The 18715-nt window shown below is 43.9% G+C and overlaps 1 protein-coding gene across 6 annotated transcripts in view; it reads left to right on the forward strand.

Annotated features, from left to right (window-relative positions):
- epha3 (eph receptor A3) overlaps positions 1–18715 on the forward strand; it is a 180653-nt gene that overhangs the window by 75602 nt on the left and 86336 nt on the right. For 2 of the 6 annotated variants that reach the window (XM_062402040.1, XM_062402039.1), the window contains exons 1-2: positions 6566–6859; positions 15089–15153. In XM_062402040.1, coding sequence (XP_062258024.1) covers positions 6766–6859; positions 15089–15153 — 159 coding nt within the window. In that variant the 5' untranslated portion in view covers positions 6566–6765. Of the gene's footprint in view, positions 1–6565; positions 6860–15088; positions 15154–18715 lie in introns of those variants that run through there. The other 4 variants (XM_062402042.1, XM_062402043.1, XM_062402038.1 and 1 more) reach the window with 3 other exon arrangements.

Here is an 18715-nt window from a genome sequence, read left to right on the forward strand (position 1 = left end):
CATGATTAATGAAAGAGGAACACCTCATTTAGCAGCTTTGGCAGAGAGCAGGCAACAAGTGTGTGTGTGTGTGTGTGTGTGTGTGCGTGTGTGATTGTGCTTTCCGATTCCACAGTGTCTCCCAGTTTGTCGTGTCTTCCTCTCCCCGCAGCACCAGAGGTAAACACACAAGTCTGTCACAGTACACCACACTGTGCGTGGATGGGAATGGTGGGTGGATGTTTGTGCACACTTGTCTGTGTGTGTTTGTGAAGATGCAGGCACTATGTGTGTGTTGCTAATGTATGTCAGGCAAAAAATACATACATATGTGCTTGTGTATCCCTGCATATAAATATGTATCTTCAGTCCAAAAAAAGTGTGGCAACAGTCTAGACAACCCAGATGCACCCAATAGGAATAACAGATCTGCAGAGCCATCGGCCAATTAGATGCTATTATGAAAGCTGTGTGATACTTGCACACTCATGCACACAAACACACACAACTACAGGGCCTGTACTCCATCATCTGTATAATTAAGGTGCTTTTCTCCTGAATATTTTAGTAAAATGTCTCTGCAACAGCGCGGCAACAGACCAAGACTGCTGCTCTGAGTGAAACCATGAGAAAGTGAAGAGACACGCACACACACACAGATCATTCCACTGCCTGATGCCTTTGTGCCATAGAACATGTAGAACTTTACATTTTGAGCTATAATAAATATAAATAAATGCACATTTTAGACCCAATAATACACATAAATAAACAAACCTCTCTATATGTTTTGATAGGGACAGATTATGTTTATGCCTGCGCAATGGCGACAGTAGCATTGTGTTCGCAGGTTATCTGTCAATCCCATTCTTTTAAACAGAATATCTCAAGAACTCCTGTCTTCAAATGTGGTACAAAAGATGAACTGATTGTATCTTGGTGGTCAAAGGTCAAGGTGACCTCACAAATCACAGTTTTGGCTTCATGGACACGATGTCTTCAGAGGACCTTGAGGAAATGTCTTAAAATTGGGTACAAATATTCTTTCGGACTCAAAGATGTTCTGATTACATTTTGGGGATCGAAGATCAAAGGTCAAAGTCACTGTGACCTCACAAACCCTTTTTTTGGACCTCATGAACACGTTATCTCGAGAACGCCACAAGAGGATTCTTTCAAACTCGGAACAAATGTTTAATTAGACTCACGGATAAACCGATTCGATTTGTGTGGTCAGAGCTCAAGGTCAAGGTGGTGTCATTAAGATCATGATGTCTCAAGTCTGCCTTGAGGGAACTTCTTCAATTTCTGACCCTTTGTCACAAGTAATAACTAGAAAGTCTGGTCCATTTCTGCCAAGGTCGTATTTGGCAGACGTTTTAATACCGGAGTCAGTGTGTGTGTCTGTGTGTGTGTGTGTGTGTGTGTGTCTGTGTGTGTGTTTGGGGGTGTGTGTGTGCATGAATCTAATCCTATAGCAGATGGAGGAGGAATAGTATCCAAGACAATACTGGCAGAAGGAACAGCAGATCCTGAGACCGGGTTAGGACACTGTCCCTCAAAGATTGATGATGAGAGTGGATTCTGTGGCTGACGTCTTCCTGTATTAGGACAGCATTCCTTCCCAGAAAACACAATACGTTCATTCACTCTATCTAATTTCCTCCGGCAGCTCTTGGCTGCGGCTCTCGCGTCGCAACACTATGAAATAAATTGATTATTACCGACAAATTAGCGATCGCGTATTCTGCCTCCAACGATTGTTTACTTCCACCATTAATACGATGAATCTTTCACATTCGCACATGCAGAATCACGGCCGATTTCAAATCCTCAGCGAGAGGTGGAAGAGTGAGGGAGTTTCCGTCTGCTTGTTTGCATATTTGTGTGTCTCCTTGTGACAAAAACCTCAGTGCCAGCCATCAAGGAGACCAAAAGTTGTTTCCACCCTCTCTAATTACCAGCTCTTATGGTTTAGCCTTGTTTAGTTGTCCTCCGGTAAATAAACCCTCATGTCAGACTGCTTTGTTTCAGGACTTTCCATGGTTTGAGGCCCTGGTGGATGATTGTGTTCCCAGGTAGGACACTGTGATACTCTGTTTTTAGAGGGATAATCAACAACAGTCGTGTATATATAGTAAAATGTTTATTATACTGGGTTGTTTTTTTTATCACGAGCTATAGATGTAACTACCGTGGTGTAAACACCAGCAAGGTCATGAAGGCTGAGTTCCTCCTCGTCAGTATTTCCCAGGAAAGGATTGTCAGTGATGTGGGAATTTGTTGTGTCTGTCATTTGACTGGTTAACTAGTTTCAATTGGTTGGTATGCATGAACAACAATGGACACCCAGGCTGAATCTGGAAAGAGGAGAACACCGGAAGAAATTTCAACCAATTCCCAACAATCCCTGTATCCATGTAAAATGACTGAAATGAATGCCACCTTCCCAAAACACGACTACTTTGCATGTCGTGCTAGACAAATCTCTCTTATCTGATGTAGTATGAGGCAACGATGAAAAAGTCACCACTTCCTGATGTACTTTTATGTTGTGACATTGGGTTCTGCTGAAACTGATGTATTTATACTTGAGTAACATTTTTAAGTAAGGAGTTAAGTAATTTTTGTGTTACTACTTTTATGTAGAGGATTAAAGTATTAAGTTTCTTGTGCTGGCTTTTGTTCTGCCATGTTGCTTTATTCAGGGGAAACACAACCATCTTGACATTTGACATTATTTTTTAATCAAATTCCATTTATATCCATTGATTCATTCTCATTGTTGTTTCCCCGACAAGCACTTTGTAAAATCGTTAAGAAAAGTGCCGTACAAATATAGTTTATTACTGTCGTTTTTTTTTAAATTATTTCTCATAATGATAATCATTATTATTATAACAGTATGCAATTATCCATTTCTTTTGTATTAAAATAAGCCCAACAGGAGTAAACCCAAAACATTTACTCCCATCATGCTTTGCTCTCTCCTCCCTGCCAACCTCTGCAGCAGCAGTGTGACGGGACATGGCCGAGGCTGAATGTGGAAGGAGAGAGAAAGAGAGAGAGAGTGGCTGGCAGTGGGAAGGAGGCCCGGCTCGGTCTCACAGGACCCGGTCATGGCAGGACGGTTTGTCGCTTGGTCCTATCAGAGCAGCCTCCCGCTGCCTGGCCTCTCTCTCTCTGGGTGAGAGGCTCACTTTGCCACATGAACCATAACCCAATTAATCATTGGTGCAAATACAGAATAGAGAGGGGGCACGTGATTTCTTTGTTTAAACAGACACACTCAACTGGACACGGACAAGCATAAACATGAGGTAATGTCCAGCTCAGTTTCTCTGCCTGATGCTAAATTTCAAACTTTTAGCTGAAATTGGTTCCGAAAAAACTACTTTCACTGCTTTAAATCTATTTTACTGTCTCACTAAATTCCTGAAAGGAGGGTAATGGTGCATTTTCTACTAAACAGTACAGAATATGATCTGTTCAATAGTGCAGCTCCTTCAATCCACCCAAATGTCAGGTCAATTTCTGTGAACAAACGGAACAAATGGTGCCGTCTAACAAATATTAGTATTATATGATTCGTCCTGAATGAAAAGATGACATATTGTGTTGTAGTTTTGTTATAATACACGTGGGTGTAATGCAAATTTGAAATAAACAGTGCAATGACTGTGCCTCAATGAGAACAGAGACCAGGTCTGGGCAGTTTTCTCCAGTTTGAGAATCCTCTGCAGTTCAGTAAGAAGTAGACGAGGGAAGAGGCTGTGGGAGCAGTGGTGCTGGCAGTGGTAAGAAAACGTCCCTGGTATGATGTTTGGTGTGTGGGGGGGGATACTGTTACATGCCAGCAGCCTGCTGGCTTCTCCTCCTTCTGTACGCTGTGAGTACGGAGGAATGTGCCGTCTCAGAACCACAGGGAGGAAGAGTGTTCTGACAGTGTGCGGTAAACACACGCAGCCTATGTGCCTGTTTGTTTGTTTGTTGGTGTGTTACTGTGCAGGAGGGGCCAGGCCTTGGCAGCTTCAAAGCGGCTCCCAAGCAACATCTGTGCCGCCGGTTCAGAGCGCTGTGCACAGCCATGTCGGGGACACATCACAGTCTCACAATTGCAGCTCTAAATCAATATTTTCCTCCCATCTCACACTGGATTGTTCCACTGGCTGGAGTTCAAGAATGGACAAGCGCTCATTGAGGAGCGGGAGGGAAAATGTTGGAGTGGATAGACGGGAGGGACCCATCGCTTCTTTTTTCCAATTCACCACAATCAGAAACACATTTTTCGGCAATTAGTCTGAACCAACTTGCAGGTTTATTGACTAAAAACACAGTGACAGTGCCTCTCAGACCAGCATATGAAAACAATTACTACTGATTATGTTTGACTGTCAGAATTAGGTTCCTCAGATGGCACATTATAATCACATTCACTGTGGACGCTTGTAATCACTCACTTCTTTGTTCGACTGTCACTCTCCCCTATTGTACCGGGGGGAAATATTTTAATTTGTGGACACTCTCGTGCAACTTCCAACTGTTTAGTTTTCCTGTAAAAGTGCATGTGAAGTGTACCATAATTCAAATCAAGATTAAATGATGCGAGTAATCCCGTAATGCCTGTAAATCCATTATATACAAAAATCCTGTCAGTTTCCCGGCTGTTTGCTGAGAGAGCTCCTCGCTGAAACTGAACCCTCGTGTGTGCACACGGGTTCGTCCAGAGCCAGCAGTCTGCGAATTGATTGTCAGCAGTGGGGCCCTCGGTATTAATCTATTTCAGTGTGTAATAAGTGAATTAGTGGGATGTAGGAGATGATGTATGATGGAGGCTGGCACGTCTAAAACCTGCTGTAAATCCACATGCCACAGCCACTTAATAATGTGGCCAGAGACCTCCTGGCATCATTCTTCACTGTATCCACTGACGACCCGGATCTCATAAATCTCCCCCTGAGTAGGACGCCGGGCTGCGAGTTCGTCGAAGTCATTTGTTTTAAAATATGTGCATTAAACGCACTGTAAAAAAAAACACACACACACACACATACAAACCAGTTAATTTTAAAGGACATTTCCCTCGACGTAATATACTGAGTAAGACAAACGATGAAATAAACGTGCTACTGAAAATGTAGTAGCTTGTGAAACCAGTGGTGTATCCATGCTTGAGTTTTTTTTTTAAATGCAGGATTTAGTTTACAGTCTCGACACACTTCCACAAATGTAGGCTTAAGTGTTTCATTCTGTTTTCCTAAAATTGTTCTTCTCAAACAAACAAACAAAAATACACATATGTGTAGTGAGGCCTATACGTGCTGACAAATTGCCTTCAGGAAATTTTAAATAAAAAATTTTTTTTTTTGGAACCATCCCTTCCAATATGAATAAAGCTGTGTTGTTGGCCTCCGTGTGCGTCGCTGCTGCGTTGTTTAACTTTTCCCATACGTCAGATGCCTTCCCAGCCCTCCAGCCTCCAACCCCCCACCACAACAGCTGGCCTCTCAGCGAGGGCCCTGACATTACACTGCCACCCTTTCAGTGTGGATCAAGTATTGTGGTGTCAGGACAGACCCAAATAGACCCAAATATGAGCACATCGCATGTCCATTCACACAGCGGTATATATAACTTTGGCCTTGGGTTTGCAATCATTACAACATGGAAAACAGTATTTTAAAGAAGTTCCCCCCCCCCCTCTTTTTTGTCTGAAGGCCCTACAGGCTATTCATTGTATCTTGTATGATAATTTAAATGATATTTGACTTAGTTATTCAAATAAAATAAAAATAGGCACAATAATAAGTTTAAAATGACCTCACTCTCTGGCTTTGATAAAAAAAAAAAATATGGCTTAATATAAAAAAATACTTTTTGTCCTGAGCCTTTTAAAAACTCACCATGAAATAAAACAAACAACTGGCTTCTCTTTGTTCCAAAATAAGGTAATAAACATGTTGTGTTTATAACGTCCCAGCCACAGTCCAAACTCTGCCTTCAAACTGACAGGATCCTGTTGGCTGCTCCAGTTTTTTAGATTTAAAGCAAATGGGCTGCGCTGGTCGTTCCCCAGTCCAAATAAAAAGCGAGTCCTTCCTCGTGTTTGAACCAAAATCACAGACCACTTTTTGCCTGTTTTATTAAAAACATCAGGATCTTGTTGGCCCTTCCACTGCACTGTTTAAAAAAGGGAAATGGGGGAAAAAAGTACATTTGATTTACACTCGCTATGTTGGAATAAAAGGCCTCCAGGTCCTGCCTCCATGTGCTGCACTTCAAATAAAGCCTATAAGTTGACATGCTGTTGAACCAGCAGGACACATATTTCCTTTTTATAACCAAAACCTATAACTTTATTATTTCACCAACTTCCTGGGAGAGCAAAGCAGAGGAAGACAGTGAGTGGAAAGAGGGGAGGTCAACCTGAGTGAATTATTCGAGTTGTGGGGACACATGGCGTTTCCCATGTTTGTTCCAGGATAAGATCTCTGATATTTTTCCTACCCTCCATTACAGTGATTATATATCACAGCTCTTGGATTGACTTCTGGTGTTAAAAAAAAAATGTGGCTGAGTCGTGTCGTTCACGTCAAGGAGACGGGACTGGAGCTGACCTGTGGTGAACTTGCGCGCCGCGTTTTCCAGACTCTGTAGGACCCAGCGGAAAACTGCTCCGGCCGGAGGGAGACGCGAGCGAGAGAGAGGGAGAAGGGCTGAGTGGGGAGAAGACGCTCTCAGATCAGTCAGTGGCTTCATGGAGTTATGTACCTCTGATCCGCCGCCATGGATTGCAATCCGCGATCACTCCTCTTCTTTTTACCTCTTTTGTTGTCCCGCGTTGCCCCCGCGTTCCCCGTCATCTACCCCCCCAATGAAGGTAAGGGCAACTCTCCGGCTGCGGACATGTGCGTGTTTATGTGACCGTGTGCGTATGTGTGTGGGGATGTGTGTGTGTGCGTGCGCTCCCGTGCTTTGAGGCACACGTCGGGTCCAGCGGTGCTCAGACTGTCCAAAATTGAAGTGATAACAATAACAAGATGATCCGGAGCGCACGGAGCAGCGCCGGAGAAGCACCGGGACCCGGAGTGCGATCCGTACCAGACAATAACAAGACGGGAAACTTGACAGCAGCTCCAGACGCGGTAGCCTCATTTCGGGATTATGTCGCGATCGCGGGGTTAATAGTTGTTTAAATTGGAAGTGCGCTTTGGCGAAGGAGCCCCCCCCACCCCCGACGCGCACAATGCATTGTTGGAGAGGATGCGAAGATGAACAGAAAGTCCGCTGTCTTCTGTTTCCACGAGAGGATCGCGCTGATGCGTTTCATCCAACCACCCGTTTGGGGTAGACGCCCCAGTTCCGCTCACAGTCGCGCCGATTTAAAGGCAATAAATAGAAGATGAGCGCACTCGCATTGTGCGTAAAGACGCGGATGGATCTTCTTCTTTCTTTTTTCTTTTTTATGGTTTTGACCTGAATAAACCCAAAGCGGAAGACTATGCCACATGGGGATCCTGCAAACACACGATCCTTTATTGGAGCTGTGATGATTATATTTTATATAAAAAAACAGATTTAAATCTGATGTCTTGTGTAAATGAATATCTGTCGTTGGGGTGATTTCAATTCCCGTTTTTTTTTCCAGAGCAAGTTTCGCTCGCTTGTTTATGTGGAGACCCGGCAGAATGAAGTCCACTCCAAGGACAGGCTCTGCTTCAAAGCTTCAAACACGTGAAACTCTTCTGGAAACAAGTGAAACAACATCATCCCATAAATTAGGATTTGCTTAACTTTATTCAAAAATACAAAAATAAATAAATAAACAAGTACCACTTTCTCACACCCAGCAAACACGTTTCGAGGTGTTTTGTTGCGGGGTCAAAGTGGAGAAAAAATTAAATATGGTAAATTACATTCAAGTGGAAATAAAGCCCAAGAGACCCACGCTGTTGGGTCCATGGGAAATAAAAAATATTAACACACCAAGTAATTACAAGTGTGTGGGTGTGATCTGCTGTCAAGTAATGAAATGAGTGGAAACAGACAAGAAGAAGACAAACAGACGAGAACACTATGAAGTCATCCTGAGGGGTTGGGGATGAGTTTGAAAAGTTTTGGCCTCGTCACAATAGTTCGGTCCTCATCTGATAGAAACACGTGAACACAGACAAGCAATCGATTGTGTTGTTCCCGTGGAGATATATATTTTTCCAATGACCCCTGTTGAGCAAACAAACAAATTGCTTGAACTCGTTTAGTTTTTTTTCATTTGTGAACCTAGGATGTACTTTCGCCTAAACTTTTAAATGAGCTTGGGAAGTCCAAATGAAAACGTTGGTGTTGTCCTCTGAACGAAAAGTAACATTGGATGTTGAATTCATCCAAAAAATTAAAATAAAAACTCGAGGGCTGTGAGTTTGTGCCATGGAGGGAGCGCGGTCCTGCTGCTCTCTGCTCGTCATGGAGACAAACACCACTGGTTCCCATCTATCGTGTACACGAGGCATGGATCAGATGGTAAACACGTACAAATAATAAAAAATAATATATAAATACTGAATAAGTCAAGGTCAACCAGGTTTGTGCTGCGGGATTCTGTTTCCTTTGCTCCGAGAAACTTTATTTACTTTGCAATAGCCGAGATGTAAGTAGCTTATTGAAATATAAGGCTGACGGACGCAGAGCGGCTTATCAACGCGCTCAGCACTGGGAAATAAACGAGAACACATTAAAAAAAAAATACACAACACTCTCACAAGATATACAACAATCCACTGGTAAAGAGTGTGTGTGTGTGTGTGTGTGTGTGCGTGTGTAGGCCTGAGTGTCGGAGAGGACTGACAGAGGGAGAAAGAGGGAGAGAGAAATAGATCCTCGAACCAGTTTGTAAGAATACAAAATAAAAGTCTCAATATTTAATTGTTGAAAAAAAAAACACACACACGATCGCAGCAATTCCCATTTATTCCCGCACAAGCATCTGCCAGAGAGTGTCAGTATCGAGCTGCTCCGTCTCGATACACACAAATGTATACACGATCTACAATAAGCACACAAGCACACTACAATCAGCTCCACTTCTCTTTCACAGCTCGAGTTTCACAGTGGTGATGGTGGATGCGTCCTCTTGCTTTGTTATTGGACAGAGATACAGTTTTCAATCACAAGTAGTGGTCATAATATTAATTATTGTTCTCGAGCAGGACGAACAACGTACGTATAGTTATTTCTCGAAGATTATCCCCCTTTGGAGCAAAGTAAATAAACAGACTCTAACTTCGAGGTAATTATTGAGATGAGTAAAATGACAGTGAAAGAACTCTGAAAGTGGGAAAGTGGCCGATCTTGGATTATTCCACTTATTGGTTTTATCGAAGTCACCACACACGTGATCTTTAAGAAATAATATACATTCACATATATAATTAGATACAGTGACAAAGCTGACAAATCACGGAACCCTCTCTCTCTTCGTCTCTCTCTCTCTTTCTCTCCCTTTCACCATATCCACGTCGTTTTTTGAAAAGAGAGGGAGAGAGAGAGAGAGAGAGAGAGAGAACGAGCAGATCAGTCTTCACATAGATTTCGCTTTTGTTGATGAAATGATGAAATGACTCAGAGCTGAGCACAAAGAACGCTTTTGCAAACTTTAAACCCTGTGGTTCCAAAAAGTATTCGATAACACACCCGTTGTGTCGTAGTTTATATGAAAGACGTACTTATAAATGCACCAAGTATATGTTCGGTAAATAAAGAAAAAATACATTAAAGGAAAACCAACTTCAGCTGTATGACGGGGTGATGTCAAATTATTATTATATTATTTTCCTTTCTATTCAGGAGTCTTTATTTCTTAGCCAAACTCGGCTCTGAGCCTTGGCCATTTAAAAAAAAATAATAGATATATATATATAGCATTTAGAGTTTGGTTTTCATTAGGTCGCAATAAAACTGTGTAAAACTTCTGGGAAAGTTTGGGGAAATACAGAAAAGAAAATCACTGCGGAAACCTTCCGGTGATTTATACCAGCTCTGGAGATATCATCACATTTTTGTCCAAATACAATCGAAGAAAAAACTAACAAACAGAACTAAGTTGTGAGTCACTTTTTTTTGTCCTGTGCTGCAGTGTGTCTGTTTGCGTGGTGTGACGCCGGCCCGCTGCGGGGCGTCCGGGAGGCCTCTGGTATTTTTAGCCGGCGGTGGGGAGGCTTGGCCCGGGGAGCCCGGCGCAGCGGTCCCGCTGGGACGAGCGGGCGCTTGTGAGCGATGGCACCTTTCAGAGGTGCTGGAAATGTGCTTACACACGCCCATCTTTAAAATACACCACGTCCCCTGCTCCGTTTCTACATAGACTGTGTAGTCACGTGTGTGTCTTCAACTAACACTGAGCTGGGGATGGAGGGATGCCATCCTCCGTTTAACAGCAGGTGGTTTGAGATTTCAGAGTCTGATAAAGACAGGGTTTTGTGTGTGTGTGTGTGTGTGTCTTTGTTAGTGTGTGTATGTACTGCATTTGTGTAGAGATATAGAATTATAGAGTATCGGTGCAGGAGTGCTGTGTGCTGTTATGTGAGTGTTCAAGTGTTTGTGTAGGCTAAGCTAAAGAAAGAAGGAAAGAAAGAGAAAGAGAGAGAGAAAGAAAGAAAGAGAGAGAGAGAGAAAGAAGGAAAGAAAGAAAGAAAGAAAGAAAGAAAGAAAGAAAGAAAGAAAGATAGAGGAATGGGGGCAGAGGGGCTGGGCAGGCAGCAGCAGCAGCAACATCAGACAGAGCGACTCTGCACTTGAATTATTCATAATGGGAGGTGAACACTTCACCCTTTAACACAGACACAAGTCGCCTTCCTCTGCCTGCACTGCGGCCTGCCAACCTTCACATGCACAGAGGCTGCACTGACACAGCCCATCCACCCATCACCCTCCACATCTCAGAGACCTCCATTCTGTCTCCTCCACTAAGCCCACATTTTTAATTGTGTCTATAAGGCCGAGGATTACATTTCCGTGCGCATCTGTTGGGAGCCCGCTCTCTTTTCATCGTGTTTCACTGGGGGTGGGTTGGTAAGTGGCACGGAGTCAGGGGGTGAAGTAATTAACGTTCCATCAGTTTTAGGTTTGGGCCGAGCAGGGACAGTCATTCAGCGCCAGCCGTCGCATTACGAGAACGCAGACACGCAGACAGCCGCCCTGTGGATCCCTGCTCCGATGATTCATGTTAATATTTCAACCCGTGCTTTGCCAAATGATACTGGGTCCCTGTAGCAAGTGACGAGAGGAGAATAACTGCCATGGCCGTGGACTTTAACTGCCTCTGGAAGGTGCCCATTGGGTCGGGTGGCCAGTTGGTAAACAGTCAAATCAGTTTGTTATACAAAACATACAGGGCTCTCTGGTTGGCCGTTTTTCTACCCCCCCTTTTGTGGGATTGTTTTCTGTGTATGTGTGTGTGTGTATGTTTGTGCGATAGCGGCCTATAGGTATGTGTTATGTATGGATTCACCTGTTTCTACCTCTATGATGTTTTGCTCCCTCCCAGACAGGCTGACTCAGTTTGCTATTAATACTCCGAGTTCCCGTTTAGAGGCACTCCCTGATGGGGCAGGGACTATATGCTTGGCTGACGCTAGCTTGCTAACTGACTGTGTGTGTGTGTGTGTTTCTCTGTGTGTGTGCGTGTGTGTGTGTGTGTGTGGGTGGGGGGGGGGGGTGAGAGAGAGAGTGAGAGCCCGTGAAAAAGAAAACAGCGAATATGTCTTATTCTGCTCCCGATTCAATGTGCATGTGTGGGAATGTTTTGATGAGCATCTCAAGAGTGCATGCAGTACAAGTGGGTGTGTGGATAGCCTATACGTGTGTGTGTGTTTGTGTGTGTGTGTGTGTGTGTGTGTGTGTGTGTGTGTGTGTGTGTATAAATGCTTTTCTTTTGAGTGTGGATGTGTGTGCATCATTTCAGAAGATATACGTGTCTCAATTTTTATTCACACGTCGTGTTTCCTGGTACGATTCTGTGTCTTTTTTGCAACTGTGCTCAGTCTGAGTATCCATGCATGTATTTGTGAGCGTGCATGTGTGCGTGCACGTGTGTGTGGGTGCCGACTTCCCCCAGCCAAGTGCAGCTGGAGGGGGCTTTTTTTCCCTCCTGCGATATGAGAGCCATCTAATTTTCTGCTCTCAAATTCCCCCGCTCAGCTCAATTTGAGTGGTGGGCTCGGCTCGTTGAGAAATGTAAATTGGAAGCAATGGCCCTGGATGCTGAGCTGCTATTATCTGACATGAACAGATAGCTTCATTAGACTCTAATAGGAATGTGTCTACTGCCACTCAACTGGCTGAGTGGCTTTAGCACGGCTACAGCTCAGGTGAGCCACAATTTAGTCAGCTTTTGGAGCCCGGAATTCGATAAGAAGTCTGCGTGTGTGTGTGTGTGTGTCTGTGTGTGTGTGTGTGTGTGTGTGAGAGAGTGTGTGTGTGTCTTACTTTTCCCAGCTTCCATCTCAGGGAGTTTTTTATTTTTGCCACGCAGGCTGATAGTTATCAGACCCGCCTGAAGAAGAGGATGATTTCCATCTCAACCTTTGTTCTAGTGTGGAACAACAATTAGCTCATGCAGAGAGCAGCGAAATCCCAGCTCTCAGCCAGTGGAGACCATGCTGCTCGTGGGGAGCAACAACTATCTTGACTTAAGCATTTTCCACAGTGCCACATTGGTCTTTCACGACTCCTCTCTTTGACACTCTTCAGACATGTGTACGCTCCTGCTTACTGAAGCTTTGGATGGGGGAATACAGGGCGAATGGAGATACAGCTGCAGGGCCTTACCGCACCGCTGCTTCCTTTTGCTGTGTGTATGCTTTCCTGGGTGTATGTGTGGGTCTTTCTCTTGAATGTGTGTTTGTGTGTGTGTGTCATGAGCTGTGGACTGACTCTCAGCAGTATGAGGACAATGAGGCTGAGTCAGTCTCAGGTTCTAACGTGAAGGGAGAGACCAGAAAAGTGAAACATCTTTGCTCCTCGTCCAGTTTATACCAGCTGATTATTTATCCTCAACCTTTTAGTAAGTCATTTAGTGAGCGTGCTCATGATGACGACATGTTAATTCACATGCATGTATTCTCATTTGGATGATTTAGATGAGTCACTGAAACACATTTTAACCTCCAGGATGGGGCGGTTACGTTGTTACCCCTGTCCATTCGTTTCTTTGGTTTGTTTGTTTGTTAGAAAGCAAGATTACACACAAACAATGGAAGTTATTTTCACGAAACTTTTTTCGTGAATAGCTTCTCCCTCGAGCTGGACTTTTCGAGGGAGAAGCTATTCAATTTTGGTGCGGATCCAGATTCAGGGACGGATCCAGGAATTTTTTGTATTTTTTTCTTTTGATATTGCAAAAAAAGGACATTTCCCCGCATTTTTCACCATTTTCCATAGGGAATAAGTCATGGATCTTGATGAAAACAAAAAACAATCTGGCACATTCAGGGAACTGATATCCACCACAGTGTGAAATCTGGTGCAGCTTGATTGAATTTAAGGGGACTTCTGGGCCTGGGCGGAGGAATACGCTCTGCTGAGTGCCATTCTGGTTAAGGCATGAATCCAGAAAGAGGCTTTGGAAAAAAGCTGTTTCAGAAAGTTCAGTCAGTTTTCTTTACTCAGTAATAAAAAGGAGATTTAGCAACACATATTTACGGTGGTTGTATTACAACTTCTCTCTGGGTTAGTTAGTTTCATCCTCCAGTCACTTCTTAATCACACACACAACAATGCAGTATATACATTTTCTCATTTTTCTGTTTGTGAAATCTAGCGAAAAAGGATTTAACATAAATAAATCAATATTTCAAAATGATTCCCATTACTTAAGTGTTTTATTGTTTTGCTCAAAGTGAAATTGTCTGGTATTTGTACTAACTGCTGCAGGAAAAGTGGGGCAAGCCATGGAGCATACGGCTGCGTCCATGCACATTCCCCACTCACGGCCCATCTGTCAGCGTGGCGTGGTCCACACTGACAGGTGTCCTCGATGAAAATCATTCACACCACAGCCGTGTGTATACACTCAGAATAGCTGTTGTAGGTTATGTGTTTTTTCCCGTTGCTCGAGGAAGACTCGACATGTCAGAGTCGATTTCCCTGACGTATCACGGGTTGGCAAGAAGGATCTCCTCACGTGTGCATGAAAGTCGCCTGCACTCTCCGTCGTGCACGTGAGACCCCTCGCCTGAGGACGTGGGCAGCGACGGGGCAACTACCAGTGTGGACACTTTAAAGTATAGCACTGACATGGCGGTCGCCGTAAGAAACCGCCTTGAACCCTGAAGCCTCGCCTCGCACGACACGTCACGCCAGTCTTATTCGGTTCTGTTTTAGATTCCTTGTGTTAGACATGGATTTCCTTCCCCCGCCGCCTGGTTCCTGCCTAAGAACGAGTGTTCCTGGCAGGACACTCATGTAAAATTGTATTTCCATTCATTATAAAAGGATTTAGTTTTTATTTTCACAGTGCCCAATTGAATTTCTGACCACCTCTGAAGCTGGCAGCGTGAGTCCGAATTTAGGTCTGGTGCTGCTTTGCTTCACCTGGTTGCAGTCCAGTTGTCATGGGCGTGTGTGTGTGTGTGTGGGTGGGTCTGTGCGTGTGTCTGTGTGTGTGTTTGGCTACATGTAGCGGGGGTTAAGATGGGTCATAAGTATGAAAAATAAACCTTGAAATAAACACTTCTCCTTGTGGTTTTTGAAATGTTGTTCTCCACTTTAGATCAATACCTCCTCAGGATATCTGTGTTGCGGCCAATGTCCGGCTTTGATGCTTCACACAGCAAAACGAGCCCGCAAGCCCTCGCTGTGGGTTAGCATGGGATGTAGGGTGTGTGTGTGTGTGTGTGTGTGTGTGTGTGTGTGTGTGTGTGTGTGTGTGTGTGTGGGTGGCAGCTGAGTAAACAGAGTCATGATCATCTCTCAAAGTTGGTGCTCCCTCCTGCGGGATTAGATAAGGGCTAATTGGGGGTAACAAGGACTAGACACTTATATGTTCTCTTTGTTTCCCCCCCCTCTCTCTTTCTCTCTCTCTCTCTCTCTCCTCTGTCTCTCTCCCTCGCCACAGTCAACCTGTTAGACTCCAAAGCAAGCCAGGGGGAGTTAGGATGGATTTCCTACCCATCGCATGGGGTGAGTATATTTTTCCACCCTCTGTGTTTTCCCACTTCATGTTTTAATATGCTCATACATTCGGGAGACAGATCCACCCTCGCGGAGTGGAGGTGGGCTTCCTCATCCCCACACCACTCCAGGATTTTTTTTTTAAACTCTCATTGTGTCGGGACGACCCATCAAGCCAAGTGCAGATTAACCCACTTTTTCTTTAGACATTTCTTTTGTGCATTCTCCATCTCGCAGGTTAAAGGTTAAGCATTTGGAGCTCGCCATATGGTCGACATGCTTAAGGGAAAATGTACTTGTGCGCCTGTTTATTTAAGTGTGTGTGTGTGTGTGTGTGTTTAAAGGAAGATTAAGGCATTAACGGATTTTGGGGTCCACATCCACACATGAATGTAAATAAGCTTAGCCCCCTTTTTTTTTCAAGTAAACATCACATCAACAACAGAGATGACGTTTTACTGCTGTTGCATCCAAACTTTGTAATTCCATTCGGGTTTTACTTGTTAATCCATTTGTTCTCAACGTGCATCACCTCATTCTGTCTGTCACACGTGTTTGGAACACAGCACTCATCAACTTTTAACATGACCCATTCTTTCATTTAAAAAACGTACAATTACTTACAAAGATGAGTTTTTGTTCTGCGAAATTTCATAAATCCTTTATAAAAAACAGCTTCCATTAAAAACTAAAGCAGGAGCAACATCGTCCCATGCAATTGTGAATAAAACTACAACTATGCAGCCTCATCTATCAGCGTCTCTCTGCTGGTCCCTCCAGTGGGCTCTCACTCAGTGTTTATTTGTTTAAGTATTTGGACTACTGTGCCTCGGGGCTGGCCCGCTGACACACACACACACACACACACACACACACACACACACACACACACACATACGTTCACACACAGCGCACTTCCTTGTTTTTCCTTTATTAAGTGTTAGAATTACTCCTTGGCAGTGGCTTAAGGTAATCCAGTCATTTGTTCCGTGGAGCTGCCAAACCTCGTTTCCCTCGGCCATGTACAGGACTGGCACCGGCAGGACGCTCAGAGTTTCTTCAGCAAGGTTTGAACCACAAATTAAAAAAATTGGAAAAAAAAAAGACGGCAAATACTCCACTGGAAAAAACTGTGGGTCAAAATGCGTTTAGTCTAAATAACAATTGCAGGCTACAGGACAACTGCGTGAGGGATGGAAGGGAGAGATTGATGTCGTGCTGAGAGATGTTCTTCACGTGTGAGCGAGTAGGAAAATAAACATCGATATCGGGGACATGATCCAGCACCGGACGGCGGAATGTGTGCCGGAGGTTGTGCAGCGAGCTCTGCTTTACTTCAAGTCGTTTGCTTTGAACAAGTTCAGCAGACAAAAGAAGTGTGTGATTTTTCAGTTCATGAAAATGCTGCAGGAATAGAAGCCAATGTCACTGTTGGATGAAAAGAGAGAGAGGAGAGGAGAGGAGAGGACAGGATCAAAAGGAAGGGAGACGGAGAGAGCGAGGTAAGAGGGATGGAAAGTGAGTGGGAATAGAGGAGAGAGGGGAGGACAAGAAAGGATGATTGAGAGACACACACAGAGAGAGAGAGAGAGAGATATTGCTGATGATCAAGTCCTCAAGGTGAATCATCTGTAATTACTCACGTCATCCACTGACTGCGCTCCGATAAGCAGCCTGCCCTGGGAGACTGCTGCTCACAAATGATTTCTCATAATGTGGCAGCCCTCTCACACACACACACACACACAGACGGTCATTCACGTTGATGGGGAGGCCGCCGCTATTGGCCTACCGAGACCCGACGTGCTCCGGTCAGAACAAATTAAGAGCTTAGCCTCCCCAGGACGTTCAGTCCGGAGCCACCGACCGGCCTGTTGGTGTGTGTGTGATCCAGATATACTTTTATCTGTCTGGGAGGCCGGCTGATTGCTGAGCAGTGTCCAGGGGGCTTAGTCCTTCACTAAAGACTAAAGAGTGTTAAAGATTACATTCTTGCTGCTTTGAAAGCATTCTTCAGCAACAAGCCAACACCCCAGACACTGGCTCTGCCTACAAAATAGAATTAATGGGCACACGCAAAGTGAAGTCCATTTTTCATATAGCACCCAAGAGGGGATACAGCCACATTACTGTTTTTGCCAGGACTGTTGTGTATTGACCGGTTTCTTCATCAATCATTATTATGCTATATTATTTTTTATGCTAAATTGATTAATGCCAATACTTTATAAAGCTAAGGGTTATTTTATTGGCTAAACTATGTATTTATTTATTTGAGTTTGACAATGCGGAGAACCATTGTAACAGGTTGCTGGTACTTTATACACATGGACTGCATGTATAGGATTTCTAGCTGAGGCTAACTTTTCCTCCGTCCCTATCCCTGTCCCTTGTAAAAATGGGCCTAATACATTGTTATAATAACATTATAAGTTTAACCAATTGGTACTGTATGAAATCAATGGGACTGCTCAATTAATATCCCAAGGGAAATTATATACCGAATTTGCTTTGTATTTTTAATTGTAATATTTTACATGTTTAGGTTTATACTCTCCACAGGATTGTTAAAAGTATTTTCCAAGCTGTGGAACAATGGCACCCACTGAGCTTTTGTGTCATGGTAAAGAAGCTTGACATCCATAGAAAAACCCCACCAGCGGTCACAATGTGTGAACTCTGCAGATACAGTCAGGAATAATGGGAAATATTTAATTCACACACACACACGTTCACATCTCGCATTCCAATCCTCAGGTCTGGAAGAGGAAGGCGGGGGCACATGTGTATGTCTCTTTTATTTTTTGGGCTGAGTTCATCTCTTCAGTCGGCCAGCTCTCCTTCTTTCTTCTTTGCTGCTCTTACAGACGGCGTTCTCAACTTCTTTAGTCACCCAAGAGCTCTTAAAGCCTTCGGTGCTGTGCTGCCACCCTGTCTGTGAAATCAGCCTGACCAGCATATTCCCCCCTAACACTACACACACACGCACACACACACACACACACACACACACACACACATAGAGCGAGAGAACAGAGAGGTCCATCCACAAGGTTTAGCTGTCCAAGTCGAGGGGCTATAGAGAGGAGGAGGAAGAGGAGGAAGAGGGGGAGGAAACTCAAAGTGTGTTATAGATGCTTTCTTTCTTGGTAAGACCACTTCTGACTGACGGCAAACACATACACCAGGAAAACATGTCCAACATTAAATAAAATATAGTACGAGAATTATATCCCGATTCATCCATCAATTATCTGTACCGCTTTTCCTTTGAGTGCCGCGGGGGGAGCTTGAGCTGATCCCTGGTCAGCTCGCCAGCGTATCACAGTAATCCACACTCACTTTCACTTTTCCCATCCCAATTGTTCATGATTACCACTCCAACAATGAAAATGTTAGATCTCAATATTAATATAAAATAACCTAACAAATAAACAGATATACTATGGATGTCCTATATGTGTCGCATATGGAGCTAATTTGGAGCTCATGGAAAATACATAAAAGATAATGAATTAATGAACAAGCTGGCCAATGGCCTTAAACATGCATTAAAAAACCATGTGAATTA

This window comes from Platichthys flesus, chromosome 13 (assembly GCF_949316205.1).
Source record: "Platichthys flesus chromosome 13, fPlaFle2.1, whole genome shotgun sequence".
NCBI classification, from domain to species: Eukaryota; Metazoa; Chordata; class Actinopteri; order Pleuronectiformes; family Pleuronectidae; genus Platichthys; species Platichthys flesus.